The sequence below is a fragment of the Tachypleus tridentatus genome, chromosome 5, assembly GCF_004210375.1.
Source record: "Tachypleus tridentatus isolate NWPU-2018 chromosome 5, ASM421037v1, whole genome shotgun sequence".
NCBI lineage: Eukaryota > Metazoa > Arthropoda > Merostomata > Xiphosura > Limulidae > Tachypleus > Tachypleus tridentatus.
In genome coordinates, this window is record NC_134829.1 from 26,208,509 (window position 1) to 26,231,605 (window position 23,097).

Sequence of the window (23,097 nt, forward strand, 5' to 3'; positions counted from 1 at the left end):
AAAATAAATCACCACACAGTAAAAAGTAAAATATGGAGATAGATAATACAATTGAAACAGGAATTTTGTATTACACAAGCAGTGATTGATATCATTTTTGAAGAATGGATCCTTTTTTGAAAAGGGAAAATAAACTGTGTGTGAATAGTGAAATTCAGCAGGCACATTACCTTAACTATTCAGAAAAAAGGTATTTGGTACTTTTCACCAACCTAGAGTCACAGTAGCAAGTGCAGCCAAGTTAAAAAAGAAAAAAGAGGCACTACTGTGACTCTATATACAGGACTAAACCTTTACAATGTCCAATAGCTGTTCTTGCTGTAATATCACTATTTTTAAGTTTCTAAAATTATCTAAAAACAATAACTTCATATAAGATATATATCTAGAAAACAAAAACAGTGAAAATCATGTAAAATGGGTTGAAAAGATATAAGTACATGTATGATATGTTTAGCATTTATTTTATATCTTTATATGTATATATATATAATAACAATATTAAAGTGGATATCCACAAATCAGTTAAATAAGCTAGAGAAACCTTGTAGTGATTGTCTGGCTCCTCTTGGCACTAGCCCCACTGATATGATCAGGTAGGTAAGTTGCAGACAAAAAATTACTGGTTTAGAAACATTTGAATTATTATACCAGAAATGTTAGTGACCTTTTTAGTATATTATTAGTAATATGCACATAATGTATTGAAACCAATATTGTGAATGGTCAGATTTTTGCTTAGGAACTTGACGGTGGTTTTTTTTCAGTGCAGAAACTATTTTTAATCCTTATTGATCCCTAATATTAAGTACTACCAAACTTAAAAAAATCATATGATGTTATCATTTAACATAGATGGATAATCTCTGTAAACTGAAAACGTGTATATATACACATACACACACACACCAAAAAGATACAGATCTATACAAGTTCTTTTAACTATAAAATACATTTACAACTGATTCCAGATTTCCCTATTTATTAGTATAAAACTCAAAAACAGTAAGTTTTCCTCAATTTTAATATGCTGTGTTTGTTCAGAATGTTTTCCTTTTCTGCCTGCTTATCAGACTTTTGAACTTAATACAATTATTAAAAATTCCAAGAGTACAAATGATAGCTTCTGGGAATTACAAATGGAAACAGGTTACTGTGACTGAAGTACATTTTTGGATAATAAGAGGTGGGACATTAGTGGTGGCATGTATGGCTGGATTCCAACCCTGATACATAAGGTATTCAATCCTATGCATTCAGGAAGTTTAAATGGCTCATCACAGCCTTTTTAGAATGTTACATTGATTTAATTTCTTATTAAACCCCTTTATTAACAATTAATGTTATTAAACTTGGTATCAAAATGTAGCTTCTAATTCACATTTCTATATTACATAATTTTGAATTTCTTAATTTCAAAACAATATTTAAATAATTCTCAACATGCACTTCTGAGTCATATAACATTTTCACTTCTCAATTACAGATTTTTCTCTCAGGATGTAAGGTTCTTTTTTTTTCAATTTAGAGTAAAGCTAATTGAGGGCTATCTGTGCTAGTCGTCCCTAATTTAGCCGGGTAAGACTAGAGGGAAGGCAACTAGTCATCACCATCCACCACCATGTGTTGGGCTACTCTTTTACCAATGAACAGTTGGATTGACCATCACTTTATAATGCCCCTATGACTGAAAGGGGGAGCATGTTTGGTGTGACAGGTATTTGAACCTGAGACCCTCAGATTAAGAGTCGAGTGCCTTAACCACCTGGCTATGCTGGGCCATTGCATGCAAGGACTTTAGACTGTTCAAACAATTAAAAGCACATACAATGGATACTGACATACCAAAAGAAAATTTTAAATTTTTCTTAATTTACTGATATATCACTATTTCTTCACCCTAAACTTACAAGCCATCTATATTCTTTCTTTAAAAAATGTCTATAATTCTTTATGACATTGCTTATGGATATGTTTAAATTCAACAGAAATAAAAAATGCTGAACTACATAAAACATACAACTGGCAATTTTATTTCAGTGGTAAAACTGATATTTCAGCATAAAGAACTTGATGTCTTTATACATATAACACTTCTCCAAAAAGGAGGAAGTTTTGCATCTCTTTATAGGTTAGTTAGAAATCTAGATAAATTACAATAGTATGGAGATATTCTAAGTTCCTAACAATTTTTTGTATTTAATATGTATGTTTGAAAGCTACATAAATTATTATTAAACAGCCAATTCTAAAATAAAAATATATTTTTAATTTTGATTCACATTTCTAAACATTTGATACAGATAATTTCACTTCACCTAGTGTTAGAACAGAGATAATAAGAGCTAAGTACAGTTTTACTGATAAAAGTTTGATTGATATTCAGTTAGAAGTTTCTAGATTTTATGCAAATGAAATATAAAAACTGTAAAATGAAAAGAAGTTATTTTTTCCTCAGTGAGAAAAACCACCTTTCACTTACACTCAATCAGTAAAGGCTTTGTAAGTTCAAACAAATCTTTATAAAAGTACTTTATCAAAAAATATCTTATTTTCTGTGTAAAACTGACTTGAGATATTTATTAAAAGCTTGCCAAATTTCTCAAAGATACACTTAATACATTCAGAGTAACAATATGTATAATTTCATGGTTATATTGTGGTTACAAGGTTAGTCAAGTTGACTGCAGCCATCAATGATAAGTTAATAGCCACATGCTAAAACACATGATATTGCTTTGCAGTACTTATTTTAGATGTAGCAAACTTATAATGATAAAAAATATTTACACCTCATACCATCATCTGCTGTAGGTCAGATCTATTGAAGTTATTTGTTTCAAACATTTTTGTAGATGATATGTAAAACTGCAAATCGTATAGCTGTGTAACACAGTTAAAACATATGTATACCTTAATAACAATAAAATACCTATTCTATTTGCTTTGAAAAGAAAATTCAAAAGAGTGAATAATTTATTTGATAAAACACCAAAAATTATAGAATATAACACATAGTTCATTGTGTTACAAGTATTAGAATATTAGATTTAACAATCTGGACTTTTTTATTCACTCAGAGTTATTATTATTATTATTATTGTTGGGTATTATTTCAGTAGTCAACTATCTGCTACTAAAGCAATGATATTTAATGACATGAGAATTCTTTCAATCATGATGAACTTGTCTTTCATTAATTCCAGAAACTGATAATTCACACAAAGCTAGTTTAACAAATGTGAATAATGTAATAGCGTTTTTTAAATTTTTTTTACAGAGTCAATCACTTAAGTACTAAATTACCTATGCCTACTACTTGTTTTAAGAAACCAAGATTCCCAGAGCAACAAGTCTTTTGATTTATGAAGTGCAGGCATCATTCTAAAGCTTATGTTTCAGACTATGGCTGTGTCATGATGAAGTAGATAATGAAACAGTAAAATTAATAACATAAGAGCATGCAAATGTTCTATCTGTATTCATCTTGATGTGCCATTATTTGTAAGGGCATCTATAAAATTGTTGAATGTGTTTTAGAAAACAGTTTTATACTTAAATACTTTATTAGCAGTTACTTGGTAAGCCCTGTATGTTTTTATCACAGAATCATTATTGCAGTACAACAGTTTAGGCAGTAAATGTCTAATTACACATACTCAGGACTGAGAAAGAGAGAGTAGTTGCAACTGTTTTGCCATATTTAACTTGTTTTTTTTATTCAGTAAATAAGTTAACTATGAATTACAAGATACTGTAGTTGGTTTTAGGGTTTATATGATGCAAAGCTCCAAGGCTAGCTATATAAAAACTGGTATTAAACAACACCCAGATATGTGTATTTTAACAATAAAAAAATTATACATAAAATATTTGAATTTGTTTTCACTTTGTAAAGATGATAATAATAAACATTTAATTTAAAGATGGTTATAAAAATAATTAATGTTAAAAATGCTTTAGCTTGCACAGAAATAAAACATGGTGAACCTGCACAATGTCATCATTACCTATGACACTGTTCAACATCAAAAGGGCACCATACATAGAAACATTTAATATTGTCACTGGTTGTCATAGTGACAGCATGAAAGAAATATGTCACTGTAGGTGACTGTGATTTGAGTGTTACTCTTCTCACACTTTGGTAGATCATTCCCTTGAAAGAGAAAATTTTGTCCAAAAAATTGTGGCCAATATGGAGAATGGCAAAGACAACTTCCTCTCTCTGATTATTTTGTAAACTAGACAGCCAATTAGTAATAGAAGATTTTATCTGAAAAAGTTTGTGTCGTTTCTTAACCCAAGTTTCCTGCCAACTGATGCAAAGTTTTGCCTTAATTACACTCCAATAGTCTATATAAAAGACTTCAATTTAGTCAGTGTCAGCAAGTTTATTCCCTCAAATTCTGACACTGTCAAAAACCCAGAATAACTGAATGGGAACTGACATTGACCAATTCCAAGGACTCAAATGAGTCAATATAGATGGTAAAATATGTATGCTGTGTTCCTTCTACATAACCAGAATAAATAAGATGCATACAACTTGGCAGTGAGAAAGAAATTACTAGAGGGAATCTTATGAGCAACTTGAGAACTATAACAATCCATACCCGAGTCCACAAAACCACCGAGTTTCATGTTAACCACAGAAAATAAAAATAAAAAAAATAGCTCAAAAAGTGTTTATTAAAGTGAAGCCAGTACTTCAAGATGGAGTATTTGACTTCTTCAGGTAACTCAAAGAAAAATCATACACAGAAATGGTAAGAAGCCACGGTGGAATGGGCTGACCATCAGATTAAATACCGTCATCCAATGTCAGACTCAACTCCATTATCTTTGCCTGTTTACATGTGACAAAAGAAAGAATTGCAAACAATCTATTTACAAAATGCATAAATCACATATAATTTCTGTTTATAAAAATCAACCAGCACACTCTTGATGATTGCTGTGTGTAACTGATATAACATTGACACACTGCAATGAAGAGGAAACTAAATCCATAAATCTGTGTTAAAGGGAGAAAAACTGTGACAGCTTTGAGACATCAAGAAATAGCTCTCAACAAATGCTTTCAAGAGAACTACTTTTCGCACAAGAACTAATGCTTAACAATGTGGGAAGAAAAATTCATTATGCAGTATTAATGCAATTTTATCCAGTAGGAACATTGTAAATATATATACAAGAAAAAAATATAACATGTTTCAAAACTTAAAGGGACTGCCAGTTGAAATAAAAGTAGTGACATTTTGGCTTCTATACCTAGGCTTTCTTTAATTCCACTGATGGTACTTGTGTAGTCTTATAAAGGTAAGCAATTATGGTCAAATATCATAGAAATCTTTAAAATCTTCTCCTTTCAACCTTCAGATGTATTGGTCAGATTTGGTGTTAGTAATATGTTCCTCAGTATTCCCATCAACATTCTTCTATCCTGGTACACTAGAGATTAACAGCAGACAGGTCCCTACATCTTTGCTCAAGTCTCAATGTAGACAGTTTGTTAGAACTTCTAGCCTTCTGTACTAACTGCAATTCTTTCAATTTCAAAACAGTCTAGTGGATTTCCTATTGGATCAACTCTATCACCTATTCCCAGTGACATTTTCATGGAAGATTTTGAAGCCAACACCCAACAGACAAAAACTTAAAATCAAGCATTTGGAAATGCTGTGTTGATGGCATGTCTGTTATTTGAATTCACCCAGTATAAAATTCCCCATATAATTTGAAGAAAATAAGATTCTTGTATTTCTGAGTATGCTCATTCGCCAACACAATGGACACTTCAGTACTACCCACCCATGTTAACAGAAACCCACACTAAAGATCCAACAATTCCAAAGCTGTTGAATTTAGTATTATATCAAACATGTTTGACAAAGTCAAAAAGATTATTGACAAATACACTGAAAAAGAACTAATGTTTCTAGAGGAAGTTTTCAGGCAACATATACTTTTTCAGTTTTATACCTACTGCCATGAAGAACAAAATACCAATACTCACAAGACCAAGTACAAAACAAGTTCACCATTTCTCTACCCTAAATTCTCAAGTTAAGTGAAAAACTTAACACAGGAAAATGTTCACAAAACATTTTTACTAAAGTGAAACCATCACCCAAAACTAAACAGAAAGAGCTCACCCATAATGTACCATATTCATACAGTAATATTCAGACTTAAGAAACTGGTTGAATGACAAAACAAAGATTAAAAGAACAAAGAAAAGTAAATACCTTGAATTTAGCTAAACGTAACTACAAGACAGGTCATATTATAAGCTGGGATCAACACAGAATTTTAGACAGAGCTCATCACTGGAAAGCAAGAAACATCAAAGAAGATACCTATATCAAACTACACCAACCTGAACTCAACAGAGATAATGGTTTGAACATCAACAGACTACCATCCTTAACAAATTCAACAGACAATAGGATGACATCACAGTTCTACAGACAACACCAATTATCACACACACCTAAATCACGCAGCCTGAGCTTTATCACATGGCCTTAATTACCTACACAAGTACCTAAAGTGACTTGAAGGTCTCAGTATAGAAGTTGAAATGCTGTCTTCTTTTCTTTCAACAGACAGCTACAGTTCATTAAAATTCTCAAACCTAAGTCTATTCTAAAACAACATTCAATGTAACTACATATCCTCCTCACTGTCTGACGCTTAACACAAAGACTCCTCTGACTCATTATGTTCATCATATGACAGTTTTCAATGCTTCTGTTAATGAGGATCTTTTAGTGCATGTGTATCTCTCAAACAAAGGACACTATAAAAACTGGGAATTTAGTTCATCCCAATCATTAACTGTAGTAAGCATATTCATGGGAACTTTAGATACTCTAATATTATCCTCTTGAAAAATGAGTCAATGCTTTGATATAAAAGTCACGAGGTTGTTGAACAAGCATATTATTTACATAGTTTTACAGTTAGTTTTCTTGTGTGATTTTGCAGCTTTGGCTTTAGATAATTTCCAAGAACAATAGTAAAGGAGGTTAGATGTGTAAAAGAATATCAGTTCCATTTTCTGGGGCATCTGGAACCTTGTGCCACAGTGTTGAAAATTATTTCACTTGAACACCAACAGTTTCTCCAATTTCTTGAAAAATATGCCAAAGCTTAATCCCTTCTGTAAAGATGTAAAAAATCAACATTCTTAAATTAATATAGGTTTCAAAAGCAGCAACAATTCGTAAGTTCAGTTTATGGTTATAACAATGAAAGGATAGTAACCACTCTCATTCAGATTTCTTCACTGCCATGACCTCTTTCCACAGTTCCAAAATTGACAATAGTCGTGTCAGAACATGAGTTGTCATGTCAGATTTCCTTATAAATATGATCAGGGATTTCTTGATGGAGATTTTATCAGTTCCTTTAATGATCATCGTTCCTGGAAATGTAAGAAAGAGTGTGGCAGGTTCTCCATGATAGATAATCTTTGTGTAGACCATTAATTTCTTACCTGGTCTCTCTCTTTTTTTTGTTTAACTCAAACATTAAATAAAATTCAGAAAAACACTGAACTAGAAGTTTCAGAATAAACTTTTTCTGCACCCAATCATTTCCTTATGTCTTCTCATTAAAATTTTCAAGGGTTTCACACTATTTTGTCTTCAAGAGTCAACAATAACTAGAAATTTCATCTCAATTTTCCCAACATATACATATATGATTCTCTTCTGCTTTCATTCCTAACATTGATAAGACAGTTGACATTTTTGTTGTTGTTGCTGGATGTATCTTGAACATAAGATGCATTTAGACTTGGTTCACTCTCTGCAACAACTAACTCACCACATTCCTCTTAGTTAAACACTCCAAGATATACAAAACCACACTGGTCCACCTAATCTTCAAATTTTTACAAAGTTTTGCTTACAAAAGATATACATATGCATGCACACACACACACACACACACAGTGAAGACAGTACTGAAAACTGTATCTACATTATTATTACATTGTATGTATATATGAGTGTGTCCATGCGTGTTTATACAGACGAACTGCATCAAATCCTCCCTCAATGGATTTCATTCCTTGAAAATGAAAGCAACACTGTAACAATAATCCATCACAGCACATCTAAAACCATGAAAATGTATGTAGTGAACAACATACACAGAACTAGTGGATGGGATAATTATAGTCCATGACCACGTTGAACTTCTTACAATGTTGATAATGGTTGGTTAAACCTCCAGGGGTAGTGTAATAAAGAAATATAAAAAATAGGCATTTGATGGAAACACCAATTTTCCATATTTTTATCATAAGACCTATTACAAGCACTTACCACAAGTTTCATGATGAAAAGGACCATTGATGTGTTTCTTGACATTATGTTTGTGGATTCTTGTACATCTGTTGGTATACAATGTCATATCTTGCAGCCTTTCTTTAGAGCCCAGTCCTGTAATTTCATCCAGTGCCTAGTGCATTTCATACACAATATTTTAGTAACTAAACCTTTTTAATTATTTTGACTGTGAACTCATCAGTAAGCATGCATTCTTTCTTAAGAGTTTGCAGCTTCACTTTGTTTTTGGATGTTATTTTGCTGCTTACTGCTCGTGCAGATAGGAGATTAAAAATTAATGTGGACAAAATAGGGTACAACCAAATAAAATGGCTGTCCCCAGGGAAAGTTTCTTTGCTGGCAAATAAAGCTTTTATGTCTTATATTTAATGACTTTTCTGACTTAGCTTATGTTACATCTGCTCAGGGAAGATAAGAGAAAGTTATGTGATGAATGCTGCATCAAAATAAGATTTGTGAGGATAAAATGCAGGTTTTCAGAACATCAAGACTGGAAAAACAAATCCTTCATGTATGTGTTACACATCAGTAAGTGATCAATAACAACAAATCTTAGTCTGTGGTGTTAAAATTGTAGATTTCTTCTATGGAAGATGTAATCCAAAACAAATTAATAAATGTTGGAATTGAAAATCTTACACAATCTTACAAAGTTTTGAAAGGCTAATACAGTTATTATGTCCATAAATATTTAAAAGATACTGTTGGTACTCAAATATCTTTACTGGTAGACAATAGGTAAAACTAATGTTAGTAATGCATTAAATTAGTTTATAATTTATTCTTGTCTAAAAGAGAATTGACATCTCTGTAAGTAAGCCAATAATACTATGGAAAACTTACACAAACTAAAAATACTGGCAACTCTAGAAATATTCTATTTTTTTTTCTATTACCACAATGTCCTCTTTATTTTGGTTTCCTTCATACAATCTTTGGTTAAGAAAATGAACACCATGATAGGTTAGCTGATTTTCATTACTTTATATCTTTCAGTTTGTCCCCAAAAGAGTTCTTATTTGTTTATAATTTTCTGATTAATGAAATGTCAGCCATTAATGATATTTTGAGGAAAATTACAAGCATTAACTTCATACACAAATACAATGTTGACCAAATGACTTTTATAATTAATTTTTAAATGTCATTGTAGTTTATGGTCATGTGTTAATTCTGTAGTTATATTTAATAGTATGAATTATGACTAAGAAATCCAGCATTTTAGTTATTGTTTAATTGTATACTTTTTTATATTGGTTAATAATAAAACCAGAATAGCAAAGATATTTTACTATGTTTAAGTATTTTCACATTCTTGGGAGCTATATGCACAATACTTCAATATATTAACTAACTAAAACTTAAAATTAAACTTACTTGTCTACAAGTGTTATATAATACTTGTAGCAGATGTGGTTACAATATACTTGTCTGCATAAGCTTCTGTACTCATTCTAAAAATCTACAATAATTGAAAGAAATCTGGTACATAATGCTATAGTACAATCATAAGTTTGCCCAGTCACAAACTTCTTCCTTTCTAATAAGAGAAGTAACCTTCTCTCACAAATGCAAATTTATGAATATGTAAGAAAAAGGCAATATCAAAGTTTACATTATAAACACTGGCATTACATGTAAGGAATATCACACATTCAACTTTAGATATGTACAAGTACTGTTAGTTCTAAGTTAAATTTCAAGCTTTAATAAAGTACCATAAAAAGAGTCAATTCCTTAAAATACTAGTTATTAGCTAGTGGTGATATGAAAGTTGAATTTATAAGCACACTGCTTGTCAAATGAATAGTAATAAATTTACATGGCTAGTCACTGATACAATACCATCAGTGAACTCACACTAAAGCATATGCAACTAAATACACTTACCTTCAGGAGATCCAACAAGAACATTAACAGTAAGAGTGTTGTTGAGTTCATGTTTTGGAGTAATTACTATTACAAAAATGGGCCCTTGTTTTTCTATATCCTTTACTGTTTGAGCCAGTTTAGATTCATCACTCAAGAAAATAACACCAACTTCCATACCAAGGTTTTTTAACCTGGCTTCCACATGTTCAGCAAATATCCTGTAAAAATGTTAGTTCTTTAAAATAGGTGCAGTTAAATAACAGTTTAAAGAGATTTTTTTGCTTTTAAATTAATGAATGCAAAGAGAGTCCAGAGTACTGTTCTTCACCACACAAGTTGTCTCCATGTAATAATAATTAAAACCCTCAATTAAACTAACAAAGCAGGATAAGAAAAAAGTAAAAAGACATTCAGTCAATATCATTTTGTATTATAAGCTTCCAATATGTAAAAAAACAAACAAACTTATTCCTAAAATGGAATCGGGTGGGCTGGTTTTTGTTATTGGAAGGGGAATCCAGTGACTGAGGACGCGAACGAATAATTGTTTTGTCTCTTGTGGTGGGAGAAAAAGATGTATCAGAAGAAACGCCTGTATTTGAAACTGAAGGACGTGGATCTTGAGGTTTGTTGGAAGGTATGGGAGGAACAGAGATGGGTGTGGAAGTCGATTCATCAACTTTTTAACCACGGAGGTCAAAAGGCTTTTCATTTGTTTTGAAAACGATTCTCTTGGAGGCACAGAGAGATCTGTCTGCACTCCCACTGTAGGTGTGGAATGAAGTGCAGCAGCATATGTCCGAGATGGAGTTGTGGATAGCAATTTCCGAGCCTCAGGATAACTAATGTTATGTGTCGTTTTCAAACGCCGCACCTCTTTTTCCTCCAACCATTTTGGGCAAGAATGAAAGTAAGAGGGGTGAGAACCATTGCAGTTTACGCAATGTGGGTTCATGTCACAGTCATAGGCATCGTGGTCCTTCCCTCCACAACGAGCACATGTCAGGGAACCACGACAGGATGTCTTTGAGTGGCGAATCTCTGACATTGGAAACATCGAAGAGGGTTTGGTATGTATGGCGAACCCTGCAAATGAGATAACCTGCCTTGATGGTGGCAGGTGCACGTGGTGAAGTAAATGTTAAAACGAGGGTATTTGTTGGCAGTGTAACTCCATCTTTACAAGTGGAGATGCCTCACTGCAGAAACTCCTTGAGTGGAGAGACCAGCGAGAATCTCTGACTCGGGAACATTCTTCAAACCCTTTCAACAATAACTCCTCGTGAAGAATTCAAGGTAGCATGGGGTGTAACCTCAATAGGTATATCCCCAATTGCCTTTGAATTCAAGAGGAGATCACTGTGTTGGGATGTGGATGTTTCAACCAATATGTCACCAGATCAAGTTTCTTTACTGATTTTGGAGAGCCAGCAAGTCCCTCTAGTCCCTTTTGAATAAAAAAAGGGGACATTTGCCCTAAAGGTTTTTCGAAAGAGAATGTAATATAAGAAAATGAGGTGCGTGTGTTACTGATGTTGAAGATTGCTGTTCTGAGTATTCAAGACGTGGTCGCTTTCCCATTGACTGTTTTTTTACAATTTTATTTAAATTTTTTAGAGGATCCATAGGAAAAGGAAAAAATTTCGGTACCCACTGACCCCACCCACCATGGAGCCCTACTAGGGGACGCACTACAAAGTCACGCAAGTACAATGCAGCAACGCCAGGGTTTCGTGAGCACTATACCCAAACACCAGCATCAGGCACAATGTCCACAACACCCGTTGAGAACTTCCAACACTGGTATTTGGTTGACTCTAGCCCAAGTGGACCAGCCGATTGACCCAAGGGGGGCCACCCAAAGGCCGCCCGTCTACAGGAATTCGAGGCCAAAGTGGTGTGTTAGGGTTGGATCCCTCAACCACCAGGATCCTCTCCTCCCCTTCACGGGTCGCCACGCACGGCAAACACGTGGGTGGATGTTTAGATCCCAGAGAAGGTAACCAGATAGAACAGAACCTTCCCTGGGAGGTCCCCTCACCACGTACAGGAATCCACACCGAGGGGTATGTCTAACAAAGCAGGAAATAGTTCCATAAAATAAAACAAAAAACAATAGACAAAATGGTAAACAGGGAAAATTGTAAATGCATTTGTTAAAAAGCATGCACTAAAATAACATCTTCAGAAAAGAAGAAGAAAAGGTATTGCTCATTCTATTTCATAAGTTTCAAAATTTCATTTCACTTCAACTTAAAAACATCAGATATTCATCTGTTACATTTTAGAAGTTATATAAATGAATCTGAAAACTATAAAACAAAGTATTTCTATTCTTAGCATGAAAATCACCTCAGTCAAATTAATTTCATAAATGCACAGACAAATTTTTAGTAAAATACTTTATTCAAAATACTTTATTATTTGTATTTTGAAAGAAAAAAAAAATTCTCAGTTATAGTATTTACAGTTCCATAGATACCTAGTGTTTGTAAGTCCAGTCAAAGTAACCAAATCCATTAGCAGAGGGTTATCACCATTTTTAGTATTTTAATCTCGGGCAATAATTAAAATAATTATATGGTAGTATGATATTCACACTCATATATTGATAAATACAAGTTAATACAGTCAAAACAACTTACCCTTGTTGTTTGTGAACAATTATTATTTCACAATCAGTAGGTTTCTGAGAGTTAGACACAGGAAAATCATGAAAACTGTCTTGTAGAGAATCATCAGGCAAGGTAACTCTAAAGAAAGAAATAATATAATTTATTACAAATATTTGAGAAGAAAAATCCCTTGTTCATTATTTTTACTTAATATTCCCTTAAAAAGTTATACTTTACATTTGTGCACACCCTTTAGTGAGGAAATATAACTTCCATCCACTCAGAAGTTGCATGTTAAGCTGCAAAAATCATGCAAATACATCAAAAACAGAAACCAGTTCAAGACAAGTTTTCTAGCTTTTTATGCAGCAATAGTTCTACACTTAGACCAACAAGATAATCTTAGTTGATACTTCAGTACATGTAAAAAATATATTCTTTAAACCTGTCCAACATTGAATAAAGTAATATTTTCAGCAACAATCTTATTTATTGCTATACAATATTGCTGATGTTTAAGGTTTTTTCAAATAATGAATTTTAATTAATGTAAGATATTTAATAATTATTTAAAATCTATATCTCATCATTAGGAGATTGGCCCTTACCAAAGGTGGCTAATAGCTTGCTAAATCTAAAGTTAGAAAAATTTAATATTCTCCGATTTCATGTAATATTAACATTTTACACAAATAAAAAATATAATGGATTTCAAACCTGACATAATCATCCCCATATCAGTGTTTAAAAATGATTATCAAAATTCTACAGAAGAAATGTTCTGCATATGCGGGAATCAATTCAATAGAGAATGTAATATGTTAAAATATTGTGAACAGATCATATATTTACTTGTGTTTCGTGCACAGCATTAAAACAATGAGTTTCAAACAAGTCAAACGAATTTCATTTTGTTCCAAGCAATCATCATTTTTCTGATTTTGCTTAAAATACCCATATTTTTATAAACAGCTTCTTGCAGAAAATGTAACGTATTGAGTGAAGAGTAAGTAATTACAGACCTATTTGATGATAATTTGTCAAATCTTCACTTGGAAGATGAAGATTCTTATGTGTTTGTGGATCATTCTAACATTGATTCTAGCTTCAGTGACACTGTTACACCTATAAAAATACATAAACTTGTTGTGTTCTCAACAGGTTCTGAATCAGAAAATGATGATGATTCTACAGATGTTCTTGTTAGTGATTTGTCTTCCTGTTGTTATAATGATAATTGGTCAGAAATAGATACTCTCCACCAAACTTGAAATGTTTCAAGGAAATCCAGGGGTCACTAATACTCCATTTGAAACCAAAAGTATTGCTGCCATAATAAGTCTAACGTTTGGTGATGACTTGTTTGAAATGTTTTGTCAGGAAATGTAAAATGTGTACCTACCATAAAATATCACCTAAAAGACTTCGACAGTCTGAAGTTACACCTACAGACATGAGAAACTTCCAAGGCCTTATTCTACTAATGGGACAGATAAGGAAATATAACTCGAAAGATTATTGGTCAACATATTCTCTTTTGATTAGCCCAGTGTTTTTTGCAGACAGTAAGTCAACACAGATATGAACAAATTTTGGCATTTCAATGATAATTTTAAAAAGGATAGGTTTTCAAGCAGGCTCTTCAAAATTCAACTGGCACTGGACTATTCCATCGATAAATTTAGAGCACAATTCAAACCAAAGCAAAAGCTGTGAATGGATGAGGACAAGATTCCACAGAGAAGATATCTAAGATTCTGAATATACAACCCTGAAAAACTGTAAAATGTGGCCTGCTAGTGAGAATGGTGTGTGTATGAATGACACAGGCTATATTTGCAACAAGGGATTTATACTGGTTATGGGAAACTATTCTTTCAGTTCTTGCTCTCTTTATTCAATTGTAGCATCATGTATACCAGAACAATTTTTACAATAGTACTCACATTGGAAATCTGCTCATAGAACATAAAAAAGGGGCTGCAGAACAATCAGAATAGATAGGGAGTTTCTGTTAAGCCTGAAGTTTCAACAATGAAAAAAGGTGAAACAGCTTTCCATAGAAAAGATGATGTTCTCATTTTTACATGGAAAGACATGAGAAAAGTGAGAATAGTTTCAACCATCCATGACTCATCTATTTTTACCACAAAGGAAAGAAAAATAAAAAAACCTGTGTGTGTTCCCCAATACAGTGCCCATAATGAAAGACATTAATTACACAAATCAGTACCTCTCAAATTACACCATTCTCAGAAAAACAGTTAAATGGACAAAAAAAAAGTAGAACTTTCCCAAATAAAGTGCGACTTTTCCAATTAATATATAATCCACAAAGCCCTAAATCAACATAAAAAATAAAATATAAGCAATTCCACCTCTGTGGCATGAGAATAAACAAATAAATAAATAAAAAATGCACTTGACAAAATGAACATTTACAGCAACCACATATACCCAATTTAACAAAATGACAGAGAGTAACTGGAAATATTTAAAGAATACAAAAGCATTATTAAACTACTAACAAATGCAATATCATACATCTAAAAACACTATATGTAATGTCATAAAGGTTTTTTGTAACATACCTTGTGTGTTTAAATGTGTCTTCTTTTGGATACAAACGTCTCTCAGAATAGATATTACCTGTCTCTCGTCTTTGTATCACATCCATATAGGGATCCTCTGTAGTACGATTAGTGGTATATATTTCATCCCTAAAGGATTCTCCCCCTCTTCTAAATACATAATTTACAATAAGCAATTGAATATTTTTTTAATTAAAAAATTTAAAATGTATTTTTAAAACTATCTTTTTTACCCACTTCAACTATAAGATATTATTTTCCTTTCTTAAATGCATATATTCACAACAGGCAATACACTAATAATTTTTTAACTTAAAAAAATAAAATTAATCATTAAAATGTACCTTTTAACCATAAAAAAAATAAGTTTTCAGCACGTTAAGAAAAGAATCTACAATATACCTCTCATCTTTCCAAAGAACTTCTTTAATACGGTCTTCTAATAAACGCCTCGATTCTCTTCGAAGAGGAGACCTGTCCCTTACCACATGTCGTTCTAAATCCCTGAAGTTGTAGATAAATATTTTTTTTATTTTTAAGTAAGTGAAATATTTTAAACTGAAAATATACCTAAAAAATCAACTCAAATAACAACATTAGCAACAATCTTTAAGAAATGAAAACATTTTTTAACCATATGTAAATTTAAGTATCCTTTTACTCACCAACATTAAAGACTTTTTTAGGCAGTCTACACAAAAAGCTATTGTCCTTAAACAATTCCTTAACAAGACAAGTGAATAGGATCATCTGTAGGATATACTGGAAGAAAGAAATTAGATTATGCTATCCAGGAGCACAGTTGGAGGATATAACTGACAGAGTAAGAGTTATAACAAAGTAGACTAGCAATAATGCAACTTTTGTTGTGCAGATAGGGGCTAATGATATAGGGAATAGGTCGGAGGAGATAATTAATAAATATACAGGGTTGATAAAGGCAACTGTGTCAAGGATGCTACTGAGAATTATAATTTTCATATTGAAGGATACCATGACATCTACATCAGCAGAACTCTACTGCAGGAGGATGCCTCCACAGTCCACCAACCCAGCAACTCGGAACTGGAAAGTGGTAAGAACTCTCAAACTCAACTAGAAGAGGGAGGGGGGTAAATGAGATGGAGAGTCTGGAGGAATAACAAAACACAAGGCAGTGCAATGAGTGACCATGAAACCTGATTTATTTAATACAAGGCATGGCAGGAACAGGAAGCTATCTGTACCCACATAGTCCATGGGTGGATACAGAACAGAACGGGCAAACTTATGAAGCAATTCTACATTGAAGATGAATCTATGATAATCTTGTGGAACGCCCCAACTCTGCAGTATGTTGAGTGGCTATGGAATTATAATATACAAATCGATATGACTTGAAAGCATAGATTTGAGTAATTAAAACACAACTGATCAGGCACCATTCTTCACAAAGCATGATCCAAACAATAACTGTTAATAAAATGGAAAAGGGCATCTGAAAATGAAAAATAATAATAAAAAAACTTACTTGAAGTATCACTAAATTCTGATATTCTAAAATGACAATAGGAGAAAGATGATAACCCACAATGGAGAAAATCTGTGACCTGATGCAAACAGTGAGAGACAAAAGTATCATGGTAGACCATATGCCTGATTGAAGAAGTACGTCCAAACAATGATGAAAATGAAATACCAGTGAATAGATAAGGTGTATAATTGAATGATAAAACTCTCAGAACTAAGTACTGGAGGAAGAAGTCAAACCTTAGTGAGAAAGGAGAAAGAACAAAAACAAGAGAACAGTTGCCAAGAAAGAAAGAAGCAGGAATAAACACCAAAGAAGTAACCCATGCAGACAATATAGAGAAGAACAAGTATCAAACATAGAAACCTATCCAGATCAAGATTAGGATAAAGGTGTGAAATGAAAGGGCAGGAAAGCAACTAAACAGATGAGTCATCCTCACAAGTTGCCAAAAAGCAATCCAGAGAAAAGCAAAGGTATGTAACAGGATAAATAGCATGTGAAACATTGATAGCAAGTAAACATACCATTATTATCTTCAAGTGAAGATGAAAAGGAATAAAAACAAAAAGAAGGATAAAACAAGATACACTAAGAGTGTGAGGAAAGGAGGGACCACATTAATATTACCATATGGAAGAGAAGTCCACTGAAATTTATGACAAATTCAGAAGGAACTCATCTACAGGTAAAGTGTAGGAAAGGTAAATACCTGTAGGATCAGGAAAAACAGAAGGTGTGGAACAGGAATGCCTGAAAATCCAAAAGTCAAGAGAAAAAATCCACATGGAAAGAAGAGTGTAATGATAAAGGTAAAACCATGGACCCAGAAATCAATTCCATTTGCACTGAAAAACTTCCATGTAAAAGGGGAAGCCAGACAATCTAAAGAAAAGATACTAACAATAAGGAGAATTCAGATCATCTCATCAATGACTGGAGAAAATCTAGGCATGAAGACAGAGGACAGGAAGGTCTGGATAAAACTCTAGTAAGTGAGAGTAGCAACGAAGGAATGAAGACAGAAAGAATGGTGAGAGAGCAGAAAGCTGAAGGTGTAGAACCAGGAAAATCATAGCTGAGATAGCCAGGAAAGAAGGACTGAACATGGAGCATTAAGGATAAATAAAATCACCTGTAGAAGAATGAGAACAAGTTTTTGAAAACTATTGAAGATGCTTTTCTTCACTAACTAGTCAAGAAACCTACTAAACTCAATGCTACTTCACATTTATTAACTTCCAATACAGGAATGGTAGAGAGGGTGAAAACTGGGGAACATCTGGATTCAACAAATCATTGCTCTATTAGGTTCAATGTTTTGCAACATATGGAGATCAGGAATAATGATATTTTAGTTACAAATTTCAAAAAGCAAATTTTGAAGAGATGTGTCAAGGATTATCTGTTATGAATTGGACATCTGAATTCTTTAAAGACACTGATTATACGTGGAAAATGTTTAAACATTCAAGATAAACATATTCTTTATAGAAAGAAATGAATATCTCCTAGTAAAAAATCTGGTTGGTTCACAAAGGGTTTAAGAGATGAAAATTGCTTTGAAGATGGACTATTCAGAATGAGTGCAAATAACTACATAAAATAATGAATTTGTATTAAATATAGCAGAACATTTAATAATAGTAGAAACATTAAATATTTTATTTTTCTGAAACTAAATACCTTTAATTTCAAATTTTGTCCATTAGTTTGGTTTTAAAAAGATATCTGACAAGCATTTCATCACACACTTTTATGCAGGTAGGTTGTCAAGACAGGGTGAAGAGAAAGTTTGATAACTATATGAATGATAAGGCTGGCTTTAATTTTTTTTGTAATCATTTAATAGTTTTAGTTCAGCATGCTGAGACAGCTGAGGAGGACTAATAGGTCCTTTATTGCCCCTTAACATTATTTTATAATATTTTTCAAAGATTTGCTAGTTTTAGATTTAAACTGGTCATAATAAGCATTTCTAGCTATGTGTGTTATATTTAACCTGGTGTTCAACATTCAATGAAAAATATGACCAAAAATGGTTTAAGGGACTATCCGTAAACATATACAATGGATTATTGTTTTAACTTGAATAAAATTTGTAATATATTTTTTTATACTTTATTTTGCAAATTGCAGTACTTACCTCTTCATAGAATAAATCATTAAAAAAACCAGCAAAAATTAAGAAAGATTTATTAGTAACATTGGACACAACCTTTCAAAATGGTATTACCATTACTTTCCTCAGGATAGAGAATTATATTTTTACTAATACCAGTACTCTTGGTTGACAATAATTTATATCTATTATATTTTTCTTTTCAATCAATAACCAGTTCTTTAATTATTCTTTAAACTCATTAAACCAAACAAAAATATTCAATAAACAGGGACTCGAGTGATCAGATCATTTTGCCATGACCTATCACATTTACTATACCTAATTAGCTTATCTGATGTTTTGTCCTAGAAGAACATTTCTGTAAATTTTGGAGATATGACTTAACACAAAAACATCTTCAAGAATACAAATAATGCCTAAAAAACTAGGAAACACTTCCTGATTTGTAATATGTTACTAAGCCTTCTAAACTTTCCATTAATTCATATTCTAAACACGGCTGGTATGGGTATTAAAACTTTAATTAAAGTACAGAACAATGACTTGACCTTCTTAGGTCATTTTCAGGTTAACAAAGAGAGTTTGCAACTGACTGTTGCTGGACACAAATCTTAGGGACCAGTCATAATGAGTATGAGACTGTCGGGGTCATTGCAGTTAAATGTTAGGTTATTAATTAATACAGATATAAAGGTTGTCCTTTATATTGATTTAATTTTGGTTTTAGTTCTTGTATAAGTACGGCTTCTTTGATTTTCTATTTGTTTTTCTTTCCCTACTTAGCATGGTGGGTGCTTATTTAATTTGCAGTGCTCTAAAATGTGCAAAGGTGTTTTCTGTGTTCTTTGAATATGGTTTTCATATTTTTGCTTGTTTCTCCAACATAGAAGTCACAGTAGTTGTTGCATAATATTTTATAAATAATGTTATGATTGTTAGTGTAGTTTTACATAATATGGATTTCAATTACATACCTGGTTTTTCGATTAATTTGGTGTTTACTGGAATACTACGTTTTAAGTTTTTTTTCCAAATGTTGGTTATTTTTTTGCTAATATCAAGAATATATAGTATGCAACAGTGTAAGGTTGTATAGTTTGTTGATATGACATTTTAAGAAACTACTTAAATGTTTAGAATAGTCCTCAAAAGAAAACTAACCGGTCCTGTCTATAATATCTATTGCCTACAAGAGGAGAATGTCGTCCAAAAGATGATCTTCCTTTATTATTCCTTGATGTCATTCCTAAACATGAAAAATATTAAACAACTGTGAATATGATCTATATTAATCATTTATTTTTCACAAATGATTCTGAAACCATAGTATACCTTTAACTGCTCTACTATACCATACAAATGGATTTAGCATCAAAATTATTAATAATTATTAAAATGTTAGTACAAGATTGAAGGAGCAATTCATAATAACAAAGAAGTATAGATATAGTTCTGTTTATATAAAATTGCACAGACAGGTTACTATAACAGATTATACTTTCAAATTTACCTTTGATGAAAATAAATCTGTAATATAATTATTGAAGTGTTGGTTGCTGTATAACAATGAATAATAAATTAGGCCTTACCAGCTAGAAATGTTTTTTTTACACACTTTTGCTTTTCTATACATTGGTATCCTTGTAGTTGTTGCATATGCTCATTTTCAAAATGTTTTAGACATAATACAACAAGCTTACATGAAACATAAAACAGGTCCAATGTTCAAACAAAAGAGGTAAATAAATGAAAATGTTTACTAACTGAAAAATGTAATTAGTCAGAGCTCTCAGAAATCTAGTCTCCAAGTCTGATGATTATTACTAACAAACAAAAAAATGTTATGGTTGTTTGCTCAGTAATGTTTCTAACCTAACTTCTAATATCAAAATGCTATAAGTAAATTCTATAGAAAAAATTTCTTTAATCTAAAAAACACAAGAACAGTTTTAGTGACTGGACAAAAGCATAAACAAATAGTGTTTCAAGTCATTCACTCACCACAACTCCATGATAAAGTATTTATTTTTATGTTGAAGGGTATAATAAAATTGCACTTAAGACAACAGAAATCTAGAAAGGACTTACCTTAGCTTTGACTAATAACTGCCTGAAAACTCTGGCTAAATGTTTTCCTATAGTTAAAAAAAATAATAACAGAACTATAATCAATCCACTGAAACCTTGTAAAAGAATAGAGCAATATTAAAATAGTGTGTTCCTTTTTTATATTATGTTATTGCAGGAAAGTTTTTAACTAGCTAGAAAGAATGCAGGTGCCAAACTTAAAGTTGGAAATTGTTTCATCCATGAAATTGACAACCTCTGTCCATTTAAAGAGTTCCTATAATATTTAAGAAGTCCAACAAATTATTTACTTTTTGGTAATTTACTAATAAAACTTATTTATCAATAAGAAACTAATATATAATAATCATATATCTAATTAAGTTTTAAATATATGTGTGTGCATGAACTTTCTATTCACAATTTTTAAGAGATAAAAGCTTTAATTTAAGTAACAAACTTTGAATCCTTTCAAACTTCTTTACACTTGATTTATGTGCAGATCTAGAAATATCCAAACCTAAACATCATTGCTGGTGATTTGGAAACTACCTTATAAATTGTAACTTTATGGTGCCATAAAATTGAAACCTATAAATTTTCTGCACTCAGCAAGCAAGTCCTCCTTAATGTGTCAATGTTTTTACCAACTGCATGTTGACTAAACACATTCCAAAATATATAACTTCTTTATCATTCTCAATCATTTTCAAATAAATAACTATAATTATTATTTTTTAGTTTATTCATTTAGATAAACTTTTACGATTTGACTCTACCATATCTTGGTGAATTGAATTAAACTTATGTTATTTGTTTTCTTGCATTCTGAAAAAAAACTAATGGGATGAAACAGTTTCAAACTTCAGAAGTTTCTACATATTATGTAATTTCTGCACATAAAAACCATATTTTTATATACGATATTTGTATGAATTTGAAACACTGAAAATTCAGAAAAATTTCATCATTAAAGTTTCCTTTAAAAAACAATAACAGCTTTTGTAAAACCTTTATTTCATGAAACTTTAAATTTCTTTTTGATTTAAAAACTGTACAGTTTTTACTGTGCATGATTATTGATATATAATAAAAAAAAAATTTCTGATACCAAAACTGTAAGCAAACTGACTTTTTTTTTTGTTTATCATGTTTTACTTAATACATTTAATAAGCTTAAATCCCATTTTATATTCCTTTTGATATGCTTTTAATATTTCTCTTTGGTAATTCACTGTATTTATTCAAATAAATTCTTAAACAAATAAGACAAACTAAGCAAGGCCTAAAAAGTAGCTTTGTTGCCAATATGAAACAATATATGATTAGGTGCAAAATCATTTAACAACTTCACTTCATCTTGTTATATGAGAGTTTTTTTTTTAAATCAAAATGTATTTCCAACAATACTCAACTCTATGTCCCACAAGAGCCATTACTCTACTGCGAGGGTTTCTTTACCTTTTCCCATCTAAGCATTGTTCTTTTTTTTTTTTTATTCGTTTATTTTCTACTTAACTGCTTATCGGTATAGGTGTCTCGTTACACTCTTTACCTATATCAATGCATAACACCTCCTATCCTCACAATTATAAGGAAGATGTGGAGCAAACAAACTATAACCAATGATTCCTGAAACATAATGCTCTGCAAGAAGAATCATGAGAAGACAAAACAATAGTGATGCATCAACACCACCATTCTCTCAACAATATTAAACATGTTAATCATGTGCCCTCTAGCTTTGCTTTCTATATGGAAAAAAACTATTTCACAGATCTTAACTTAAGCTCAACTGACAACCTTTCCATCTCAGGTATTATCTTAGTAACCTTCCTTGGAACCATTACCAACAATCCAAATCCTGTTTTAAGTAAAGACCCCAAGAGCAAACACAATACTCCAAATGTGACACAACCAGCAACCTATATAATGCAACTGTAACCTTTTTAAA

General features: G+C 31.8%; 1 protein-coding gene across 2 annotated transcripts in view; it reads right to left on the reverse strand.

The window, feature by feature from the left end:
- LOC143250771 (uncharacterized) overlaps window positions 1-23,097 on the reverse strand; it is a 32,070-nt gene that overhangs the window by 5,750 nt on the left and 3,223 nt on the right. For both annotated transcript variants that reach the window (XM_076501741.1, XM_076501740.1), the window contains exons 2-7: window positions 21,165-21,211; window positions 20,238-20,322; window positions 15,844-15,945; window positions 15,442-15,591; window positions 12,881-12,988; window positions 10,254-10,453 (exon numbers count right to left, since the gene is read on the reverse strand). In XM_076501741.1, coding sequence (XP_076357856.1) covers window positions 10,254-10,453; window positions 12,881-12,988; window positions 15,442-15,591; window positions 15,844-15,945; window positions 20,238-20,320 — 643 coding nt within the window. In that variant the 5' untranslated portion in view covers window positions 20,321-20,322; window positions 21,165-21,211. The remainder of the gene's footprint in view (window positions 1-10,253; window positions 10,454-12,880; window positions 12,989-15,441; window positions 15,592-15,843; window positions 15,946-20,237; window positions 20,323-21,164; window positions 21,212-23,097) is intronic.